The following is a 19,041-nucleotide window of genomic DNA, read 5'->3' as shown; positions in this document are numbered from 1 at the left end:
TAAATTTTTTCTTCAAGTGCCCCAATCATCTCCTTATTGGAGGCCAACACCACCATTTTCTTCTCAGCTCCGACAAAGTTTCGTTCCATAAACAACTAACTAAAACCAACTGACCAACCATCCATGTAGTCGACCAGTCGGTTCAATAGATTCTCTCAAAATCAACAACCACGACTTACAAAATCAACAAATTGACGTTCAGCAACAATTTGAGCATAGAACGAATGCTGACTGACCAATGCTCATCTCTAATCCTTATCTTGCCTAGGGACATAGTTGGGCCAAAGGAATCTCCCCTAGTTTTCTGGCTTAGAACTCTTGTAAGAAAAAGAAAGGTGCAAATAAAACTCCATTGATTCACACAAAAATACACAATTCAAGGATGCAATATAGAGCCACCCTCCTATTAGGTAAGGGTAGGTTTCTACTACTACTAATACAAAGGACAAGCCTTCTTCAAAGATAGACTCGTTCATTATGAAGCTTAAACCAAAAAAATATTTCACCATGTTTGTTCAAACCTGATGGCTTTACCATTGCAGTTATCTCAAGTGAGGAGACAATATTGACATTGGCAAATGATCATTAGCGAGTTTTCCACCATCAAAGCTACTCTAGTTGGTTAGCTTCAAACCACCACAAAAAAAAACCATTGCATCCTTAGAAAAGCAAATTTTTCATCAAAGCCTTTCATCATCCTTTTATCTTCTCAATGATATCTGAAATGACTTCATCCATGTCCAGTTCCTTCATGCGGGTAAATGGACGCTTCATGTCCTATAAATGAAATGTAAAATGTTATATGAAAGCTTTATCAATCATTTTAAGCGCATAGTTGCAAAAAAGTTATGAGTCACCTTATGATTAAATAGCAAAACTAGATGGCTTGACAGATTACAAACTCATAATCAAAAGATGTACAAAGGTCGAGGAATCTCTTTGGTGTAAAAAGTAGCATATAATCATAGGCACATTAAACAAATAATAATAAAAAAAGAGGAATACAAAAAACGGAATTCAGATATGGACCTCTAGGTGCCACTAGTGCAAGACAATTGTTCTTGATCTAAAACAAAGAAAAGAGATCATTGTCTTAAAGAGGGAAGAGGGCTAACTCAAAGAAGAGTTTAGAACGAATGACAAGAATCAACCTAAGGGCATCAAATCGAGGAAGCCTTACACCTATACATCTATCCAATTCTGCAATTGGTATGGTAAAGTTTTAAAATCCAAATTTCAGGCCAATATCCAGTTGAAGGACATCAACTATTTGTGTCGAAGTTGAAGGTTCAGATCATCACTCTCACTTGTTAATGTAATACTAAAAAAAATAAATTATCAGTATTAATTTAGTTGTTATTCCAAAAATAAATGTAATAGTACTAAGTATTTATACTACTTGGAATATCAAACAAAAATCTAAGCATTGCATGATCTAGCAAGTATAGATCAGTTTTTAGTAGCCAACAATTTCATATTTCACCAAGAAATAACATATGTAAAATACTTGGTAAACTCATTTAATCATGTAACTTCGTTGAACTAGAAATAGAAATTTATTAACACTGGTCAACAAAATGAATCGAGGGAAATTTTATGGGGAACACAAGTATAACTAAATTGAAGGATTAACGTAAAGAAGAAAGCTTGGATATAACTCAAAAGGACCTATGAGTTAGGAAAAACTACTCCAATTGGCTAGTAAAAAACAGAGCAAGCCTAGATAAAAAATATAATAATTAGGAAAAATAATACAGACCAAGATGAACAAAAAAAGAACAGCTATATAAATCATTAAAAACAACTAAATTTTAACACCAAAAAGGAGAACATTTTTCTTTTAACTCTTTTATTGTACGAAACAGTTCCATTGATGTACGAGCAAAAGAAGAAGGGAAAACCCTAAACCAAAGGAGTTACAAAAGACATCTATAATTAGTCAAAAGAGAATCAAAACTACAAGAATGGAATAATTTTGACAATTTACAACAAGATATAGCAGTGAAGATTACATGGTCTAAAAACCGATCAAAATTTAACTAAAGAGTAAAGATGTGCTTGCCTATCAGTAAATAGATCCTAAATCGTTGAACTTGAATACTCGACAAATGTCTTATAACCGGAAATAATTTTTTTATAATTGAAGTTAAAGGTAATAATTACCAGAAGACTGATAAATTTCTTGCCATCTTCGCTTCGGATCTCAAAGCAACCCCTTCTTGGCTGCATAGTAAGAAAAATAAAATAATATTTAAAACTCAAGGACATAGTTGTACAACCTATAGAAGAGATCTTGCTCAAGTAAGGTAGTTAAAATTGTGGAAAAATGATTTCATCAAATAGACATATCAACTATTTAGTTTTCAGTAATCAATTTTCTGAATAAAATTTTCACTGATATGTAGCAGTTTCTTAAAATAAAATAGAAAAATACCAAAATCCAATCAGGTAATAAAATATAAATATAAGAAGCGATTATCTCAAGAAACTCCCAGGATCAAAATATCCCACCGACATATCCCCACAGTAGGATATTGTTCACTATGGACATAAGCTCTCGCAGTTTTGTTTTCAGGATCACCCAAAAGATTTCATACAGTGGTGGAGACCAGAGATCCTGTCACTCACTCATGTACCCATGATCTCCTCCTTTTCTAGTTAGTGTAAGACTTTGGTCACATGCCCGACAGTTCACCGCTCGAAAGAACCACCAAGCCTCCTTTCAAATATTCGTTCGTTTGGGTTTACTCTCTAACAATCACCTTTAATCATGTTTACTCTCTAACAATCACCTTTAATCAAGTTAACTCCTCTTCAGCAAAGCAACAAAACCAATACTGCCAAAAAGCCTCTTACTAATGGAGATGTCACCTAGTTATTTACCCATAATCAATGTGATACTTTGGTTGCATTCTCAAACTACATAGAGAGATAAATGGTCAACAAGGAGTTCGAACTAGTCCCTGACATATTATACTTCGGATGGAATATGGAGATTAGCTTTGATGCTTACCAACAAAAAAAAAACAGAACTAAAAGATCTTCCTTGACTATCAAATGAGAATTCTAACTGCTTCACTGCTCATGACACAAAATCTATCTATAAGTTAACTTGTGAATCAACTGAAGACCCAATTCTCAATAATTCAAACTCAAGCTTTCCTTCTTTTGGACATCAAAACACCATAAAAACAAAGACAAACAACTCTTTGACAGCAAAAATTGAATTGTAAGTAATAAAAAAATAATACTAGGATCATGTCTAGGCTTATAAATAAGACCCATAAGGCGTTTCCAAGTCCCACTGTGACTCCAGCCCAGCAGCGAACTTATAGGCTTAAAATGAACAAATAATGCATTTTCTGGTTGTTCAAAGTAGAAATGCTTGGTAACCAAAACCTCCACATTCCACAAAATGGAAGAAAAATGAAGAACAAATTCAAAGGACGATCAAATCAACAGACCAGTATCATGTGTATTAAATTAAAATTTTGCTAGGATAACAAAATGAACTCAAATTGATCCTTTTTATGAAGAATAGGACGTAAAAGTTGACGATGTCAGAAAAATACCTTATCGGGGTTAAGCAGCACAGTAATTCCAGGAACACCATTCTCTAGACCAGTTTGCACCTGAATGGCCCTTTTCTTGAATGATTGACACTGTTTGCTACAAGGGAACAAAAATATGGGGAAAAGTGTCATAAGACAAACGCCGCACATGACATGAGATAGGCAGAAGCATCCATATTATAGGGATTTTCACAACCATGAAACGCCCCGATTGTATTATCCTTTTTCCTTTTCCATTCATTAGATGATACATTGCAAAAAGCAAAGGCGAAGCCAAGAATAAAAAAGAAATGGTCCCTTACTCTGACTTAGGTTTTCATAGAACAAAAGAAAATAATGTTTTTCCCCCCTAATTCGCCTCTGATTATTAAAGTTCAAAGATTATTTATATTGAAAGTTGGCTTTCTTCAAACCAAAATCTCTAGCAATGCCCTGAATTAGAAAGTACGCATGTTTCGGATATACGGTGTCCAATAAGCTAACAAAAATTAAATTCCCAAAATTGTGAGCAATTAAAAATTCCGCCAACAGAATGCATCAAAAGCGGCAGGTAAACTCGATGTTAATATGTAAAATTTCATGGAGAAAGCTGAAAAGATGGGCGAACCCCGAGATGAGGAGAGAAAATGGCAGTGGTAGAAGAAGGAAGGAGAAGAAGCCATGAGAGGCGCAGGCTAGAAATGAATCCACGTTTCAAGAAAGAAAGTCAAAACTTTTATTCTACGAAACCCTAGAAATGAACCCACGTTTCAAGCGAAAAAAGTTTAACCTAACAAAAAAGCTCACAAAAGGAACCAACAAATTCGACGAAGACAAAACTAGAAAGCAAGCAAGCAAGCATCCCAAACCCTCGAAAGTTCATCTTCAAATTAACCAACATATTCTCAATTACAAACAACAAACGGAAAAGGAAAAACTCACCAATGTTCAATCACAACCGTTCTACTCTTCGCATCCTTGTCAGGTTTCTCCAAACCAACATCAACTTTCACTTCCTTATTTTCAACCTCCTCGACTTTCCCATTCTCCTTCGGAGCACGTTTCGCCTTCTTACTCTTCGGCAACTCCGTGACAGTCAAATCGGCCTTGGAGTTCGCCGCCAGCCGAGCGGAACTCCGAGTCACCCTGGACGTCGCCGGGGCCGGCTTCTCCATCGCCGACTCTTCTTCTTGGTTCTTGCTTCGCTTCCTAGGCGCCATAATAGGAGAAATGAAACCCTAGAAAGGAAAAGAAAAGGAGGTCGTATGAGGAAGAAGGTAAAGTTATGGGTGGTTTCGAAGGTGTGACCGTTGGTTTGTAGTGATTTACAGAAGCGGAGTTGGGGGGGTTTTCCCGCGCTATGGGACGGCGGTGGGAATTTGAAGAAACGGTGGAGATGGATTTTGAGTGTGGGAATGGATCGAGGCCGTTGACTGGGTGGTCGTACGACGCCCACGCAGTTCCACTTGGTTTCTTCTTTGGAAGAAAGTGGCGGCACGAAGTCCCAGAAATGGCGCCAGTCTCCACTATCATTTATTGTCACGTCGTCTCTTTTTATTTTTCTTCTCTATAGTAAATACCATTAACCTAATTTACATCCACGTGTCCATTTTTTCTGATTTTCCTAACATCTCCATCCTACAAAATTCATTATTGCCATTGAAATTGCACTTTCTACCGAATTAAAAATGAGATATTTTTGTTCGATGGATCGACACTTTTTAACGTATGAAGTGTATCGAATATATAATTATATCAAATATATATTTAGATGTATTTCCATTCTTGTCATATTTCTTTTTCTTTTGTCATTTTGGTCAGAGTAATAAGTTTGGTAACGAGTTGACAGCCCACATATAATTTAGTTTAACGGATAAAAAAATGTATTGTTTGAATACATCAACAATTGAAGAGGTTTACTATCCAATTATTTGTGTTGATTCACATTTATTACGTTATTTATGCTATCTTATATTTATCATATTTTTATTAGTGTTAATTCTTCTAATTACTCTATTTCATAATAATTATTGATTCAACTCTGAAGATATAACTCTGATCAAACACCTTATGTGCCAACGTTCCAACCACGAGTCTAAGTTTACTATTAGCTACAAAATAACTCTAATATTTTTTTATATACTTGATTGGTTTGCGGGTAGTTACTAAAGATTAAAATAATGTAATATTTCATTGAATGATACGTTAAATGTCAAATGAAACTTGATTGTAGTATTTGCACAAAGATATGCACATATTTTGTTGGAAAGATAATATAAAATATTAATTTGTATTGTTCAATTACGTTGTCAAACTGTATAGTCTATTGAATAAGATATGAACTATCATTCTATAAATCGATGATCATATTTTCACTTCAACAAGTATTGAACTAAAATAAATAAAATAAACGATGTTACATTTTGTAGGTTATACGTTCAAACTTTAAAATCTTTTCATTTTAAGCATTGAAATTTGAAGTTTGTTTAACACATTAATTGAATAATTTTGTCGAGATAGAAAATGTATTCTGTTTATGCATGTAACTTTGGAGGTTATAGGAAAAAAGAACAAAATAACATAAAATTGGTACATGAGGTTGGAAGAGGAAGACTGTTTATATATGTATGTACGTGTGTGTGTGTATATATATGTCTACATGAACAAAGATAAACATTATCGAAATATAAGGGCAAAAACAGACCATGGCTGTCTTAAAACAAAATTCAAGTTCTAAGAGTAAAAATAAAACTTTTAAAATTCAACGTTTAAAGTAAAACTTATAAAATGTCAACCTATAATTGAACCAATTTCCTACTTGAGGGACAATTTTGATAGTGTAATATTCACATTCATAGATGTTAGAATGTCTCAACGTTAATATTAATAATTTGACTTTTATGGGCAAGGATATAGCATTAATATAAAATTATATTTAGAATCAAATAACAATTTAAGGGATGTAAAAGTTATCAATTAAATGTTTAATTCAAAAACTTGAAAAGTAGATCAAAGCCAATTCATTCCTACCTTCTAACTCCACATTTAACTGATCACCGTCTCACCATGGTGATATACTCCAACACCACTTACCTTGGACAACCAATTTCATCAATTATCTCCAACAACTATCTTAAACAACCAACACATCAATCATATATTAAAAGAAAAACAGATGGTGTGTTCTTAAATATAATTTTTAAATTATTAGATCATGATGTTTGATAGCAATCTTTTATAGTACTTTAATGTTAATATAAATACTTTTAAGTATCTATAAAATCAAACACACTAGCGTTGTAAAAAATAATTTTTAAAGAATGTAAAAAACATTACAAAATGACATTGTCTACAAGTTATTCATATAAATTGACTTTTGAAGTTGGTGTGTAACATCGTTTTAACTTTCAGAGTCACATTAAAATTCATGTAGACTGAACCTATTAAAATTCGGTCCTCATAAACATGTAATATGACAATGGCCATAAATATTCAATTATTCCATCTCAAGAATACTCAAATAACTTTTCTTTTCTAAGAAAGAACCAATGAAAAGCTGAGAAGATGGGCCAAAAGCACCGAAAAGCTGCCAACCCTGGCAGGCACAGGATCGTAGGCTTCGACTCTACACAAAAATGGATCAGCTAAAGGCTCTAGGAAGAAGTTTTAACCAAAGGATGAATAGTGAAAAACACAACTTCTAATTTCTATATCATATATTAGCAACGATGTGAAATTATCAACCTCGTTGTTCTAACCTCTCGAACGATCTCTCGATTCAGGGCGACGAGAATGGCCTAAACAACTGTGTAGTTAGAGAAAATGTGCAACAATCTTCCCAGAGTTTCTGGATAAAATTTCCTCGCAAATAGATGGCATGGTCTTTTCACTCCGTTCCACAAGCAGGGCCTTAACATCGCCCTCTTCTGTAGGATCAAAGCAAAAACCATTTTCACACACTTCAACAGTTTATGATATATATATATATATATATATATTTGCCTATTCTCATAGATCAAGTTATAAGAGGTGATTTATTACTTTTTTTTCAAGTTTTGGAGAAATTAAAGTAATTTTAAGCTTTATTTGTTTAATAAGTTGAAAGTACAACCGCTTTCCCAATTTCCAGTTTTTAACAATACATCATGCTTTTGGAAAAAAGAAACCCTAACCCGGTGACCCAACCTGAAAATATTTGGCGGTTGGCCCCTTATACAGAACCGATAGGGTTTGAAGTTTGACCACCCAATTTCGGGTTGGTCCAAAAAGACCCCTAACCCAGCCCAAACCGACCCATGAAGCAAAAAGCTAACATCTGAACCTAAACATTAACTCATATACAATCATCTTCCTAGTATTAAGCATAAAGCTACTATCTATCTTCCCTTTTTTCTTTTGGACTCTTCTACATGTGAAAATTGTCACGTCCAAACAAGCAGAGATGAGGCTACCAATTTTTTATTAAGAGGCTAACTTTAATATGGTAACTTTGTATAAGTATAACATTCCAAATTATAGATTGAGACTTTGAGATCTTAGTATGTTGTTTATGGTGGGCCAACGACTGGAAAAACTAACTGCAGAATCCAGAAGAAAAAAAGAACAATTACATACCGGGACAGTAGTTGTAACGTGAATGATCTCGTCTAGTGACTGCAAACACAATAAAATTATCAAAACCAATGCTTTCATATACTAGAAGCATTAGTATCAAAAAGAAGTAAAATTATCGGTCACGTACGGTAATGTTCTTCAGAAGCTCATAGGTGACATCTTGGGTCCTATACGCTTTTGGATGCCACTTTCCCTCAGACCAATCAACATGCGTTACTGACCAATTTGCAATTCCACCAGGGTCGATCATCTGATGTCAAACAATAGATTATACAAAGTAGACAGAGCTAACAAAGCTATAATTGTCAAGAAAATGATCGTGTACTGACATGGAAAAGGGTTGAAAAATAGTGCTCATCCGCATAGCAGTTGGGCCCGTCCTTAGTTCGCTAAGAAAGTCGAGCAAGAGAAAAACAAGTTAATGAATAGAATTTCTGATGAGTGATGACTTGCGAAAGAAAAGCACAGAATACTTATGTATTAAATCTAAAGTAATCAAATCAAACAAACTAGTAAACAAAAACAAGAAACAAAGACGAGGAAGAACTCATTAAATAGTGTAGACTGCATAAGACAACCAAGATAATATATTCCTTCAAAACGAAGCTGCAATGTTAATATATGACAATCAAGCACGAACTTCGACACTCAATTATCCATTCTTAAGGAAAATATTTGGCCGACCTGCCTTCATAAAGCAAAAGATGGAAATGGAATGGACAAAAACGTCAGCATACAAGATAGATGAGTGCAACAAGAATTAACTAGATCGCTTCAATATCGATAAGCTAGAGTGCTAAATAACATGAATAAAGCCGGAAGCACCATGTATTCGAGTTCAAAATATAGAATTAAGATTCTAAATCCCTACTGGTGTTGACCGACGAGAAAGCAAGAATAAGACATATGCAAGCATGAGCATGAGCATAACACAGAAGCAATCTGATAATCGGTCTATAATCAACACAAAAGATAAGGTCACTACGGACAACAGATTACCTTGCAGTAACGCTTGAATTTTGTATAGTAAAGACTGTCAGCCATTATAATAATAGCATGTTGACGCTTCATAGAAAACCACTGAAATTTACAAGGTTAAAAATATGTGGAGTCAGTATTCCTACTAAACGCCATCTTGAGAAAATAAAAATTTCATCCGAATTGACAGCTGTGATGGAAGTGTTCATGTAGTAGAAGTAAGTAGTAACCAATATATGACCACATCTACCTGAGAACCTTTACGGAAATCTTTCCTTTCAATTTCAGGTAACATGTGCTCTGAGTACCTACCAGTTCCATGAGGACCAGGGTCTTCAAAACTGTAATTAGAAACTTCTAATATCAGATTGGTGGGAGATCATTTAGATTGGTCAAGGAGTTCGAATAAATTAAACAACCAAAGGTGTCCAATGTTAAAAAATAAAGTTTCCTTACCAATCGATATAGCTGACGTTTGTAAATATCAAATAGTTGTAAATATACTCAAAGTCGTGAAGAGGTATGCAACTGAAACAGAAGTACAGATAGTAATCAGATAAGAACCCATTGCACACAAATGTTGCAAAATCTTCAATCAACAAAAAACAAATAAAAAAGATATAACCACCTCTCAGATAATAAAACAAAGTGCTGATTATCGGGGTCTAAAAGTGCATTTGCCAAAAGTCTCTTCTCTGCATCAACCATAGAAATTTCTCCCCAGGCTACCTGAATATTGTGTGCTAATAGTTTCACATCAGCAACTATTTCATATGGTAAAGCTATAAATATTTGAAGCTAAACAGGATCAACATTACCACCGATTACCAAGTACAAGGATTAATATAAGATATTGCAATTACAAATGATGATAGAAGAAACTTCCATAGAGTCAATTCAATGTTCTCACACCTATTGCCAATCTCAAGAAACCCATTTCCAGGAAATCTATCACATTCAAGTACTTTATCAAATTTTAGAAGCCCAGAAAAGAAGTTTGTCTAAAAATAGGTATCAAATAATATAATGTATATAAACCAATAACAAGACAGAACAAATGACTATTGGTTAGTCATTTGTTAACATTTTGTCTGTCTTTTGAAGACAGTTTAACAATTCGAGAAGGCTAGAAGAGCCAACGTCATTCTGGAATTAAGCAAGAGAAATAAATATGCGTTTTAACTTATCGTGTACTATGGTTTGAGACCCTTTTTTCTATTCATTTTCAAGTCGCATCAAATATCTAATAAGGCTGCTTTACTACAATAACTGCATTGAGAAGCAGATAACCGTAAATGTTCTTCATGACCCACCTTTTCACTGCGAATGTCACGATCAACAAAATGGGGGCTCACATGTTCCACTTTCACTCTAGATGCATGCACATATATAGAAAATCTGTCATCGTGGCCCTGAAAGACAACAACTGGGTTAAGCACCTAACTCAATAAAGTCTACCGACCAAAGGTGCGGTAGAAATTTTACATGGCATTCATGCCCTTCAAACTTCTCCACTGAAAGATAAGTTTCCCTAAATGTGAGATTCACAGTTAGAGCCAATATGGTCTCAAACCCTCCATGAATCAAACTTCCAAGTTCTAATTGACTAATGATTTCATTCGGGGGAGGAAATCTTTATCCTAAAAAGCTGTAAATATTTCACTGAAAATATCTCAAATGCAGATAAACTAAAGAAAATAATCTCTAATACAAATTGAACAAAAGAAATCAAAGCTCCAAAGTTGAACATTAACCCTTACATCAAAAAATTTATGCCATAGCTTCTCAAGAGGTAGTGGACCTGGAGTCAAAAACATAAAGGCAATTTTCGGATTCTTAGATTGAGCTAGAGGTTTCTTCAAAATTTCCTTCATTATAACCTGAGCTGCAGTCTCTTCATCAGTTAATTCTCGATAAGCAACTGGCAGTGGCTGTTCAAAGGCACCATTGACACAGCCACTGGAAAAGATATAACAAAGCAGAGTGGCTCTAGATGGATAAACATAGGCACTAAATAGAAATAAGCTGACCAACGAAACCAATATAACAGTGTCTAAAGATGGCTTTAAATATGGCCTTTGACGTGATCCTGGCATACTGAGTGTCTAGTGTACAAGCTGCCATGAACGGTCAATTTTTGATAAAGGCGTTGTGGCCATGTTTCTCATGTATCCAGAAAAAGTCACATCGCCATCAATGCCTTGTCTTATACACTACAACAAATATCAAACTAACACTCGTCGTTTACCGGCGAAAACCTGAAAAACATTAAAATTCTTAGCGATATTCAAAGATATAATCCATTAAACTAATGGTACAATTAAATTTACTATAATCTATGTGCTTAAACTTTTAGATCAATCACTGATTTAACATGTCTTGTGTTCAAATTCATTTCTCTCATTCAATCAATATTATTTTCCACTAGCTCTTTTTAAATACATTAAACAAATAATAAACTAAATACAGAGAAGGTCCCTATGTAAAGCAGTGGAAACTCTATCCCTAAACCAGACACCTAAAAAAAATAATCTTCAAGTCCCGGAAGAGGAACTACAAAATAAGTCATGGAAAAGACAGGCCTTCGTTGAAAAAAGGCACGAGCAACCTTATTGCGAAAAAACCTTCTGACATTAACCTAACAAGCAAGGGAAATAATATCCTCACCAACATTCCACGTCTCAAATAAGCACACACAACCTTTGTTAAGGATTTTATTGACCTCCAAAGAATTTGAATCAATCCTTATTTTCCACTTGTTGAGTGTCATCATATAATCAAATTTAACTAATTCGTAAGCTATTGGATCAATTGATAATTTAATATAATCTAAAAACCCAAGTGACAAAAAACCTAAAAAAATCTATGGATGGCCGTCCATAAGAAAGGCGCTTAAACAGATATATTAAATTAATGAACGATAATATAAGCAAACAAATAAATAAACCAAATGCATAATTCAGGAAGCGGAAAAATAAAGAAAGCGAAGTGGAATCGGGGATCAATCAAAAGTATAAACAAGAAATGCATAAATCAGGATGCGGAGCACCATCAGAAGGGATCAATCAAACAACGAAGAGCAGTGAAATAGATGAAATGCAGAAATGAAATGACGATACGAATGAAGAGAAGAACCTGTGATCAAAGGAAAAAGAGAGAGTAAAGTAGGGTGAGGGTGGCAGACATCTGAGTGAAGAGTGAGGAGAATAATTATTGTAGGGATCCCTGGACATGGTTGATGTTGATGTGGAAGGTGAAGAAGAGTGGGTTTACAGATTCCAACCCAAAGCGAACACAGCGCCTCGGTCCCCTAACTTCCAATGTTCCTTTTCCACGTCATTTTTTGTCCCTTTTTGCCACGTGTCTATCATGCTCCGTTCGCCGGAAAATATTCTAACAGCACAGAAGGAGGGAATTTTTGTTACATAAAATAAGTTATTTTAAAAAAATTATATTATTTGGAAGGTAATTCAAAATGAATTTTTAAGTATGTTTTAAAATTATTTTTTTAAAAATAGTTCAAACAAAAATAAGTTTTTTTTGAAAAATATTTGTTTTTTTTTTCTATCAAAACCGACCCTAAATTATAAAAAATGTACATAAACTTTGGGTAATTAACAAAAATAGGTCCATTTTGAAGGAGTGATAGATTTTTTGAATTGCTTTTTAAAAGAATTTGTTTTAACACAAATATGGAATGCAAAGTAAAAAATACCCTTTAAAATTTTTCTTTATTATTCCTTTTCCTCCAAAATCAATTTTTAAGAAAAATTATGTAAGGGCATTTTTAGTTTTTATACCTCATTTGTTAAAACTCAACTTTTTAATTTTATTTATTTTTGGTAATTCCTCCAGGTTGTGTAAAAAATATTCTTAAATTTTTTAAAATTTTAAAAATACCTTTAAACTTAAAAAAGTGTTTGAAAATACTCTTTATGGTTAATTTGAGTAAAAAAATGTTAGTGTTTTGTTTCGTAAATACCTTACCTATTAAAAAGTTTTATAAATACTTGAAATTTAAAAAAAAAAACTCTAATTGATCCAACTTTTACAACAAAATTTGAAGTTAACATGTAAAATCTCACAAAAGTTGAAAATAAATATTCATCTTTACTAAAATAACAATTAGTCGTATAAAAAATCATTTGACTATTAACACACACTAAACTTTTGTTTTAAGTTGGTGATAAAATTCGTTAAATTTTGAATAAATAAGAGTATTTTTTTTATTCCAGAGCATTTATGAAACTTTTCAATAATATATGATACTTTTGAAACAAATATTTAACGATTTTCTTCTAAAACTAATATATATTTTTTAACTACTTTTTAAAATCTTTTAAACTTTTAAAAGTTCATCATCATTTTTTACGTAAACTACAAAGTTTATAATCGTTATTTTTTATAATTTAACGTTCTTTTTGTTGTTAACATGCTATTTTAGTCTCCAACTTTTAAATTTGTTCGATTATTGTATATGGAAATGTGTTTTGTAGTAAAAGTGACAATAGTTAAAAAAAAAAAAGGTATTATGAGAAATTATCATAAGTGAGAAAATTGTTAAAGGGTATTTGTAAATAAAGTGAAATTTTAGAATATAAATTTAATATCATAGAAATAATGAAGATTGAAATTGAATAATTGAAAATATAAAAATTGAAATTAAACAAACCTCATAATCTAGTTATTGATAGACTATTTTGCTATGTTTTATTGTTTTGCGTGTCACTGGAAAAGTTTTGTATTTATGGATAAGTACAATATTGTAAGCGTTTAGTTGTTTATTAGTAAAAGTATCTCTACTTGGGCACATTGTTTCCAAAATGCATGTCGTGTTGCTTCATATTAGGTTAGAAAATATTGTGCCATGTTCTATCATTTCACTACACGTGTCTAAACTTAATGTTATTCGGGTTGTGGTAATTAACATTGTATGTAACATGTCGCATTATGCGTAAAATGACCTTTATTTCATTATTTGTATTGACTAATTTTAATCAATACGAGGAACTATTTTTTCTTTTTTTCTTCGTGTATTAATCTATCTATGGACGTGATTGGATAAAATATCAAACAACCACCATATATAGAACACAAAGGCAAATAAGAAACTTGGTCAAAACTCCGTCCAATATGTTACTAGATTTCAATTTATGTTTTTTAGGCTAACGAGTACGTAGATATTGATTTAAAAATGGTATATATCAACTTACATTTAAACCAAGTTTTTAATAAAAACATAGGTAATAATCTGGAATCACAAACATCGTAATTATTTTAATACTCGCATGTTAACTGATAGTCGATTTGATTACATCCAGTAGGTGTTAACAGACAGAACAATGAAATTACAGACTTGCAACTCAAACTCAATGGATACTTCGATTGTAATGATCATTGTTGTTGCCAACCTCTAGCTATTGTTTTATCGTGATTGTTGCCAACCAAAATCGTCCATGATCATTAGTCAACTTCTATCAAAATTTCAAAAGACAAATTATTTAGAATTATAATAACACTTTTATTAGGTATCAAATCAAATAAAATTTTACCTAAAAACACTATTTGAAAAAAACGAAAATGTATTTTTAAAAAACATTTATTTTCTTTCCAAACAACCGATATTCAACAATTAACCGAAAAAACAAAGAATAAATTTGCTTAATTTTCAATTCGCGAAAATCAAAAAGCTGGAATCTGAAAGATAAGGCTGCAATAAACTTTGCTCACTTGGCGTAAACACAACCCCGCAATCCATCTCGTCGTGGGTCCGACCTCCGATTTTCCCCACGCAAATTTCAGCGGCGAGCCAAATGCCATCCCAGCGTTCATCTTCTGATCCTGTATGACTTCCATGGCTGCCTCGGCAACCTCCGTTGCACTTTTGCCTTCAAAACTGGTTTTCAGGGGACGATTCGAGCAGTCGAGATCGAAGTTTCTTACTCCAAGCTCAGCATCCTCAATTCCATGTCATTCCATTTCAATTTCATCTCCGTTCCATCGGCGCAAGCCATTAGGAATTCAGGCGTCGGTTTCGACCTCGGATCCTCAAGTCCGAACTGGTCCTGATGATCTCGTTGCGTCTATCCTCTCGAAGGTAATGTTTGAAGATTTGCTTAGTTTATTTGGTCTTGCAACTGGTTATAGGGTAAATTATAGTGGCTTCGGAATTGAGTTTGGGAAAATTTTAGTAGAAAATGCGTAGCAAATAGAGGCCAGTAAGTTGCGGCAACGAGTGGTACTGGACTTGGAAATTTCCAGAAATTTTTTCTGGATAATGATCATTCGGTTGGTAGAGGCAGTTTACGTGACTTCCTCACGAGCGTCTTAAGATTTCAGTATGATCTTGGTCAACAGTGCACAAGTTGATGTTACACTTTGAAACAGGTGACAGGAAGCGATAGAGGAGTATTACTAAGTGAAGAAAAGCACAAAGAGGTTGCTGAAGTCGCGCAAGAATTGCAGAAGTATTGTGTAAACGAGCCTGTTAAATGTCCTCTCATATTTGGAGGTAAAACTTAAACAGTTCTGCTGTTTTTTGTTTGATATGTTTGAATATTTCATCTACTCATCTTCCTTATGGAGCCTATGTTCGAGCTTTGTATCCGCATAAAGAAAGTTTAAGGGATGATTTCATATCACCTTATTTGAAATACCAGAAATTATTTGAATTCTTTATCTAGATGGTTGTTGAAAAGGAATGGGGAAAAACCCTATACAGTCCTTCAGTCCTGATTTATGAGAAGGTTAAATTAGCTGTTTAGTTGGGCATGTTTTAAAACCACTTTGGTTTAACTTACGAGCTTAGTCTCTAAACTTTTAGATTTTCGTCCACCTAGTTTCTAACTTTCTCTATTACAATTCAATGTAGCTTTCATAATTTTCAAAACTTCCGAATCTACAAGACACGAGTTACAAAGCTTAGGGTTTCGTTTGATATCAAATTCAATTCTATATTTAATTACAATTCAATGTAGCTTTCATAATTTTCAAAACTTGTGAATCTACAAGACACAAGTTACAAAGCTTAGAGTTCTGTTTGATATCAAATTCAATTCTATATTTAATAGATCAATTAATTCTTAAAAATTGTGTATTCGTCGTAGACTTATAAGACACTCTTGAAATTTCAAGAACCACATAGACAAAAACCTAAAGTTGAGATACTAAATTGAAAATTGAACCAATCATATTCTTTGATGGATGAGAAATATTTGTATTGACTTGTAAGTCATCTGAATCTAAAATCACGTTTAGACCCAAAAAGAGTATTTCATCCAAGTTGTTGCTCATTTTCCAGCTCTAGTTTGGCTAACATGATTAAATGCTTGGTGTCTCAGCTTGGGATGTTGTGTATTGCTCTGTACCAACATCGCCTGGGGGTGGATACAGAAGTGCAGTGGGTCGCATTTTTTTCAAGACAAAGGAAATGATTCAGGTTGTGGAAGCTCCTGATACTATAAAAAACAAGGTGTCATTTTCTGCCCTTGGTTTCTTGGATGGACAAGTCTCTTTGACAGGTAAAACTTCAAATTTCCTTTGTGAAAAATAGAACTTGAGCCCTACATTGGTAAATATATCAGAGAATCAAATCAATGGCTGGAACATAGCTGACATAGCCTCTGGATTTTTGGTTGACTTGCTGTGATATATGTAATCTAGTTCAGACCACTAGTTTTTATTAGAGAACTCGATATGACTTTTGAGAGTAATATTTTTAATTGAAATATATTTGTTGAACTTATTTTGAAGGAACTAAATGTAAAATAGCTTCACTTTAAATTATTACTCTAAAAAAGAGACTTTTTCAACCCAACAGAAATGAATACTTGGTTGATAATCATTTAGTTTTTTCTAATTAAAAATTTGTAAACTACTTTTGAGTTTGTATTGAAACAACTTGCAAAATTTGGAATATGTTATTACTCACTTCAGCAATTTAATTACATTGTTACTGATTAAAGCATCTTCTTTTTCTTCAGCACGATTCTGAAGGATTATGAACTTATTGACCAAGTTTTAGGAATTTAAGACGCCAACCCTTACTCTTAGAATTGATTTAGATGATTATGTTTCATCCAGTGTCTTCAATTTACCTGTCCATGGAGGAGATTCTCATGAATTCTCCCTTCTTTGATGAAGAAAGAATTTTGTGGCATATTTGTTTCTCTGCTATTTTATAGGATGGGTAACTTGCAAAATTTGGAATATGTTTTAAGGTTTCTAGGGATAAGGTTAGGGGCGTTTGGCCATTGAGTGAATGTAATAATTATGGAGTTTGTAAATTTGTAAGATTGAGTTCTTTATAATTTGAGAAAAGTAGATGAATCTAGATGAAGTTATTGGATAAATATGAAAAATAGGGATTGAGAAAAAGATGGTGTTATTCAATAAGCTTGAAAAATAGAAAAAGGTAGAAAGATGAAATTATTCGATAAGTGTGTAAACTTCAATAATTTTTGCCATCGAAGTTGAGTTATTTACACCAACTTAAAGTAGTTGGTGAGCTAAAAAGAATCCCACTGATAGGATCTTTTATTTGTACACCCTTATATAATAAATAGTGAACTCTTTTATAGGTTTTTTTGGTACACCCTTATATATTCTTTCATTTTCTCGATAAAAACATGTTCCCTACTCATAATATACATATATGTTATGAATTTATAGGTAAATTGACGGCATTGGATGATAAATGGATTCGAGTTGTGTTTGAATCGCCTGAACTTAAAGTTGGAGGATTAGAGTTTCGATATGGTGGCGAAAGCGAGGTACAACTCCAGATTACATACATAGATGACAAGGTTCGTTTGGGAAAGGGTTCTAGAGGTTCATTATTTGTCTTCCAAAGACGAGTTTGAAGTTGCTAAATTAAATGTAGTCAATGCTCATCATTTGATATCTCTATGCTAATTTTACTCTTGTGTAGAAAGCTAATATCATCAATATAGATGAGAGTTATATTATCACGAATATTCTTTTACTTCCTTTTAGGAGGAATGATAGAAAATATCTCAATTTCGTATTTCATTTCAATACTATTGCTAGTTTTTAAAAATATGTTAATATTATTGAACTTTTAAAAGTGTACCTAACATAAAAGAATACATGATTAAACTTTCGATGTTTAGGGATCGTAAATCATTCTGGTACTACTAAGCCGAATTTACCGATGTTTAGGGATCGTAAGTCATGTTGGTACCACTAAGCCGAAGTTACTTTGACATAACATAAGATAATTGTTTCTTTTTTTTACATCTACGAATGTTCGTTATGCGCTCCTTGACATTGGACAACCTGCTGACCATAACTCATTACCTCTTAGTTAGTTATTAAGACTAGTTTTAATTTATGGTTATGTAAAAGTTGATGGAAATAATTTCACAACTACCATTATATAATTTTCATAACTAGATTTTTTTTTTTATTTAGAAAGATATTGCCATTATTTTCTATATTGTTTGTTGTGTTTAATTTTTCCGATACAACCCTATGTTAGGAAAATAAAAAATGTCTAATATTTAAAATTTTATCAGGATTTACTTACACCAAATCTTACTTTCTCGACCCTTTAAATATACTAGATTCTTTCGTTCTATGATAGAAGAAAATCATATTATTGAAAACAATAGAAAATAAGTTTAGATTAAAAACGACAAGAACATAATGAGTTCAATATTACAAATCGAGTAAAAAAAAAAGCTCAATTTAAACATGGATTTTGAATTGCTTTGCGTTACAAATTCATTCAATTACAGATCATTAAATAACCCCAACTTTTGAAAGATGGATTAAACTGACATCTATGGTAAGAAAAATAATAAAATTATAAACAAATAAAATTGGCAAAATTAGCTTCTAGCAGGAAAACAAAATTTGAGTCATGACAAAAACGAGT

The 19,041-nt window shown here is 32.9% G+C and overlaps 3 protein-coding genes across 5 annotated transcripts; 1 reads left to right on the top strand and 2 right to left on the bottom strand.

Moving 5' to 3' along the window:
• Window positions 1-334: 334 nt before the first annotated feature.
• On the bottom strand, window positions 335-5,092 carry LOC103488240 (uncharacterized). The gene is made up of 4 exons (XM_008446874.3): window positions 4,494-5,092; window positions 3,573-3,669; window positions 2,164-2,223; window positions 335-777 (listed from the first exon to the last, which is right to left on the bottom strand). Exons 1-4 carry the CDS (start codon window positions 4,769-4,771, stop codon window positions 694-696), a joined length of 519 nt encoding a protein of 172 aa, XP_008445096.1. The 5' UTR covers window positions 4,772-5,092; the 3' UTR covers window positions 335-693.
• Window positions 5,093-6,992: 1,900 nt separating this feature from the next.
• LOC103488245 (glycosyltransferase BC10) lies at window positions 6,993-12,439 on the bottom strand. 3 transcript variants are annotated; one of them, XM_008446884.3, is made up of 12 exons: window positions 12,279-12,439; window positions 10,904-11,401; window positions 10,457-10,555; window positions 9,772-9,872; window positions 9,600-9,671; window positions 9,394-9,484; window positions 9,165-9,245; window positions 8,495-8,554; window positions 8,293-8,415; window positions 8,166-8,204; window positions 7,310-7,477; window positions 6,993-7,176 (listed from the first exon to the last, which is right to left on the bottom strand). In XM_008446884.3, the coding sequence occupies exons 2-11, from the start codon at window positions 11,237-11,239 to the stop codon at window positions 7,349-7,351; spliced, it is 1,131 nt and encodes a 376-aa protein (XP_008445106.1). In that variant the 5' UTR covers window positions 11,240-11,401; window positions 12,279-12,439; the 3' UTR covers window positions 6,993-7,176; window positions 7,310-7,348. The 3 variants fall into 3 exon arrangements, with proteins under 3 accessions (XP_008445106.1, XP_008445103.1, XP_008445105.1); XM_008446881.3 differs by having other exon boundaries at window positions 6,993-7,477; XM_008446883.3 differs by lacking the exon at window positions 12,279-12,439 and adding an exon at window positions 12,193-12,275 and having other exon boundaries at window positions 6,993-7,477.
• A 2,386-nt stretch (window positions 12,440-14,825) lies between these two features.
• Window positions 14,826-18,116, top strand: LOC103488243 (probable plastid-lipid-associated protein 8, chloroplastic). The gene is made up of 4 exons (XM_008446880.3): window positions 14,826-15,240; window positions 15,531-15,654; window positions 16,484-16,663; window positions 17,814-18,116. The coding sequence occupies exons 1-4, from the start codon at window positions 14,989-14,991 to the stop codon at window positions 18,002-18,004; spliced, it is 747 nt and encodes a 248-aa protein (XP_008445102.1). The 5' UTR covers window positions 14,826-14,988; the 3' UTR covers window positions 18,005-18,116.
• Window positions 18,117-19,041: the final 925 nt, after the last annotated feature.

The sequence above is a fragment of the Cucumis melo genome, chromosome 3 (genome assembly GCF_025177605.1).
Source record: "Cucumis melo cultivar AY chromosome 3, USDA_Cmelo_AY_1.0, whole genome shotgun sequence".
In the NCBI taxonomy this organism is placed as follows: domain Eukaryota; kingdom Viridiplantae; phylum Streptophyta; class Magnoliopsida; order Cucurbitales; family Cucurbitaceae; genus Cucumis; species Cucumis melo.
The sequence above is the reverse complement of the archived record's forward strand: the minus strand, read 5'-3'. Positions and strand labels throughout refer to the sequence as shown.

Excerpts from the sequence above, each read along its gene's own strand:
- LOC103488245 (XM_008446881.3), bottom strand. The coding sequence starts at position 11,239 with ATGCCAGGATCACGTCAAAGGCCATATTTAAAGCCATCTTTAGACACT. Across the intron at positions 9,485-9,599 it reads AACGTCAGCTATATCGATTG|TTTTGAAGACCCTGGTCCTC; the intron begins GTAAGGAAACTT and ends TTCTAATTACAG. Across the intron at positions 8,205-8,292 it reads AGCTTCTGAAGAACATTACC|TCACTAGACGAGATCATTCA; the intron begins GTACGTGACCGA and ends TTGTGTTTGCAG.
- LOC103488240 (XM_008446874.3), bottom strand. The coding sequence starts at position 4,771 with ATGGCGCCTAGGAAGCGAAGCAAGAACCAAGAAGAAGAGTCGGCGATG. Across the intron at positions 2,224-3,572 it reads TGCTGCTTAACCCCGATAAG|CCAAGAAGGGGTTGCTTTGA; the intron begins GTATTTTTCTGA and ends CTTACTATGCAG. Across the intron at positions 778-2,163 it reads AGAAATTTATCAGTCTTCTG|GACATGAAGCGTCCATTTAC; the intron begins GTAATTATTACC and ends TTTCATTTATAG.
- LOC103488243 (XM_008446880.3), top strand. The coding sequence starts at position 14,989 with ATGACTTCCATGGCTGCCTCGGCAACCTCCGTTGCACTTTTGCCTTCA. Across the intron at positions 15,241-15,530 it reads TTGCGTCTATCCTCTCGAAG|GTGACAGGAAGCGATAGAGG; the intron begins GTAATGTTTGAA and ends ACTTTGAAACAG. Across the intron at positions 16,664-17,813 it reads TGGACAAGTCTCTTTGACAG|GTAAATTGACGGCATTGGAT; the intron begins GTAAAACTTCAA and ends ATGAATTTATAG.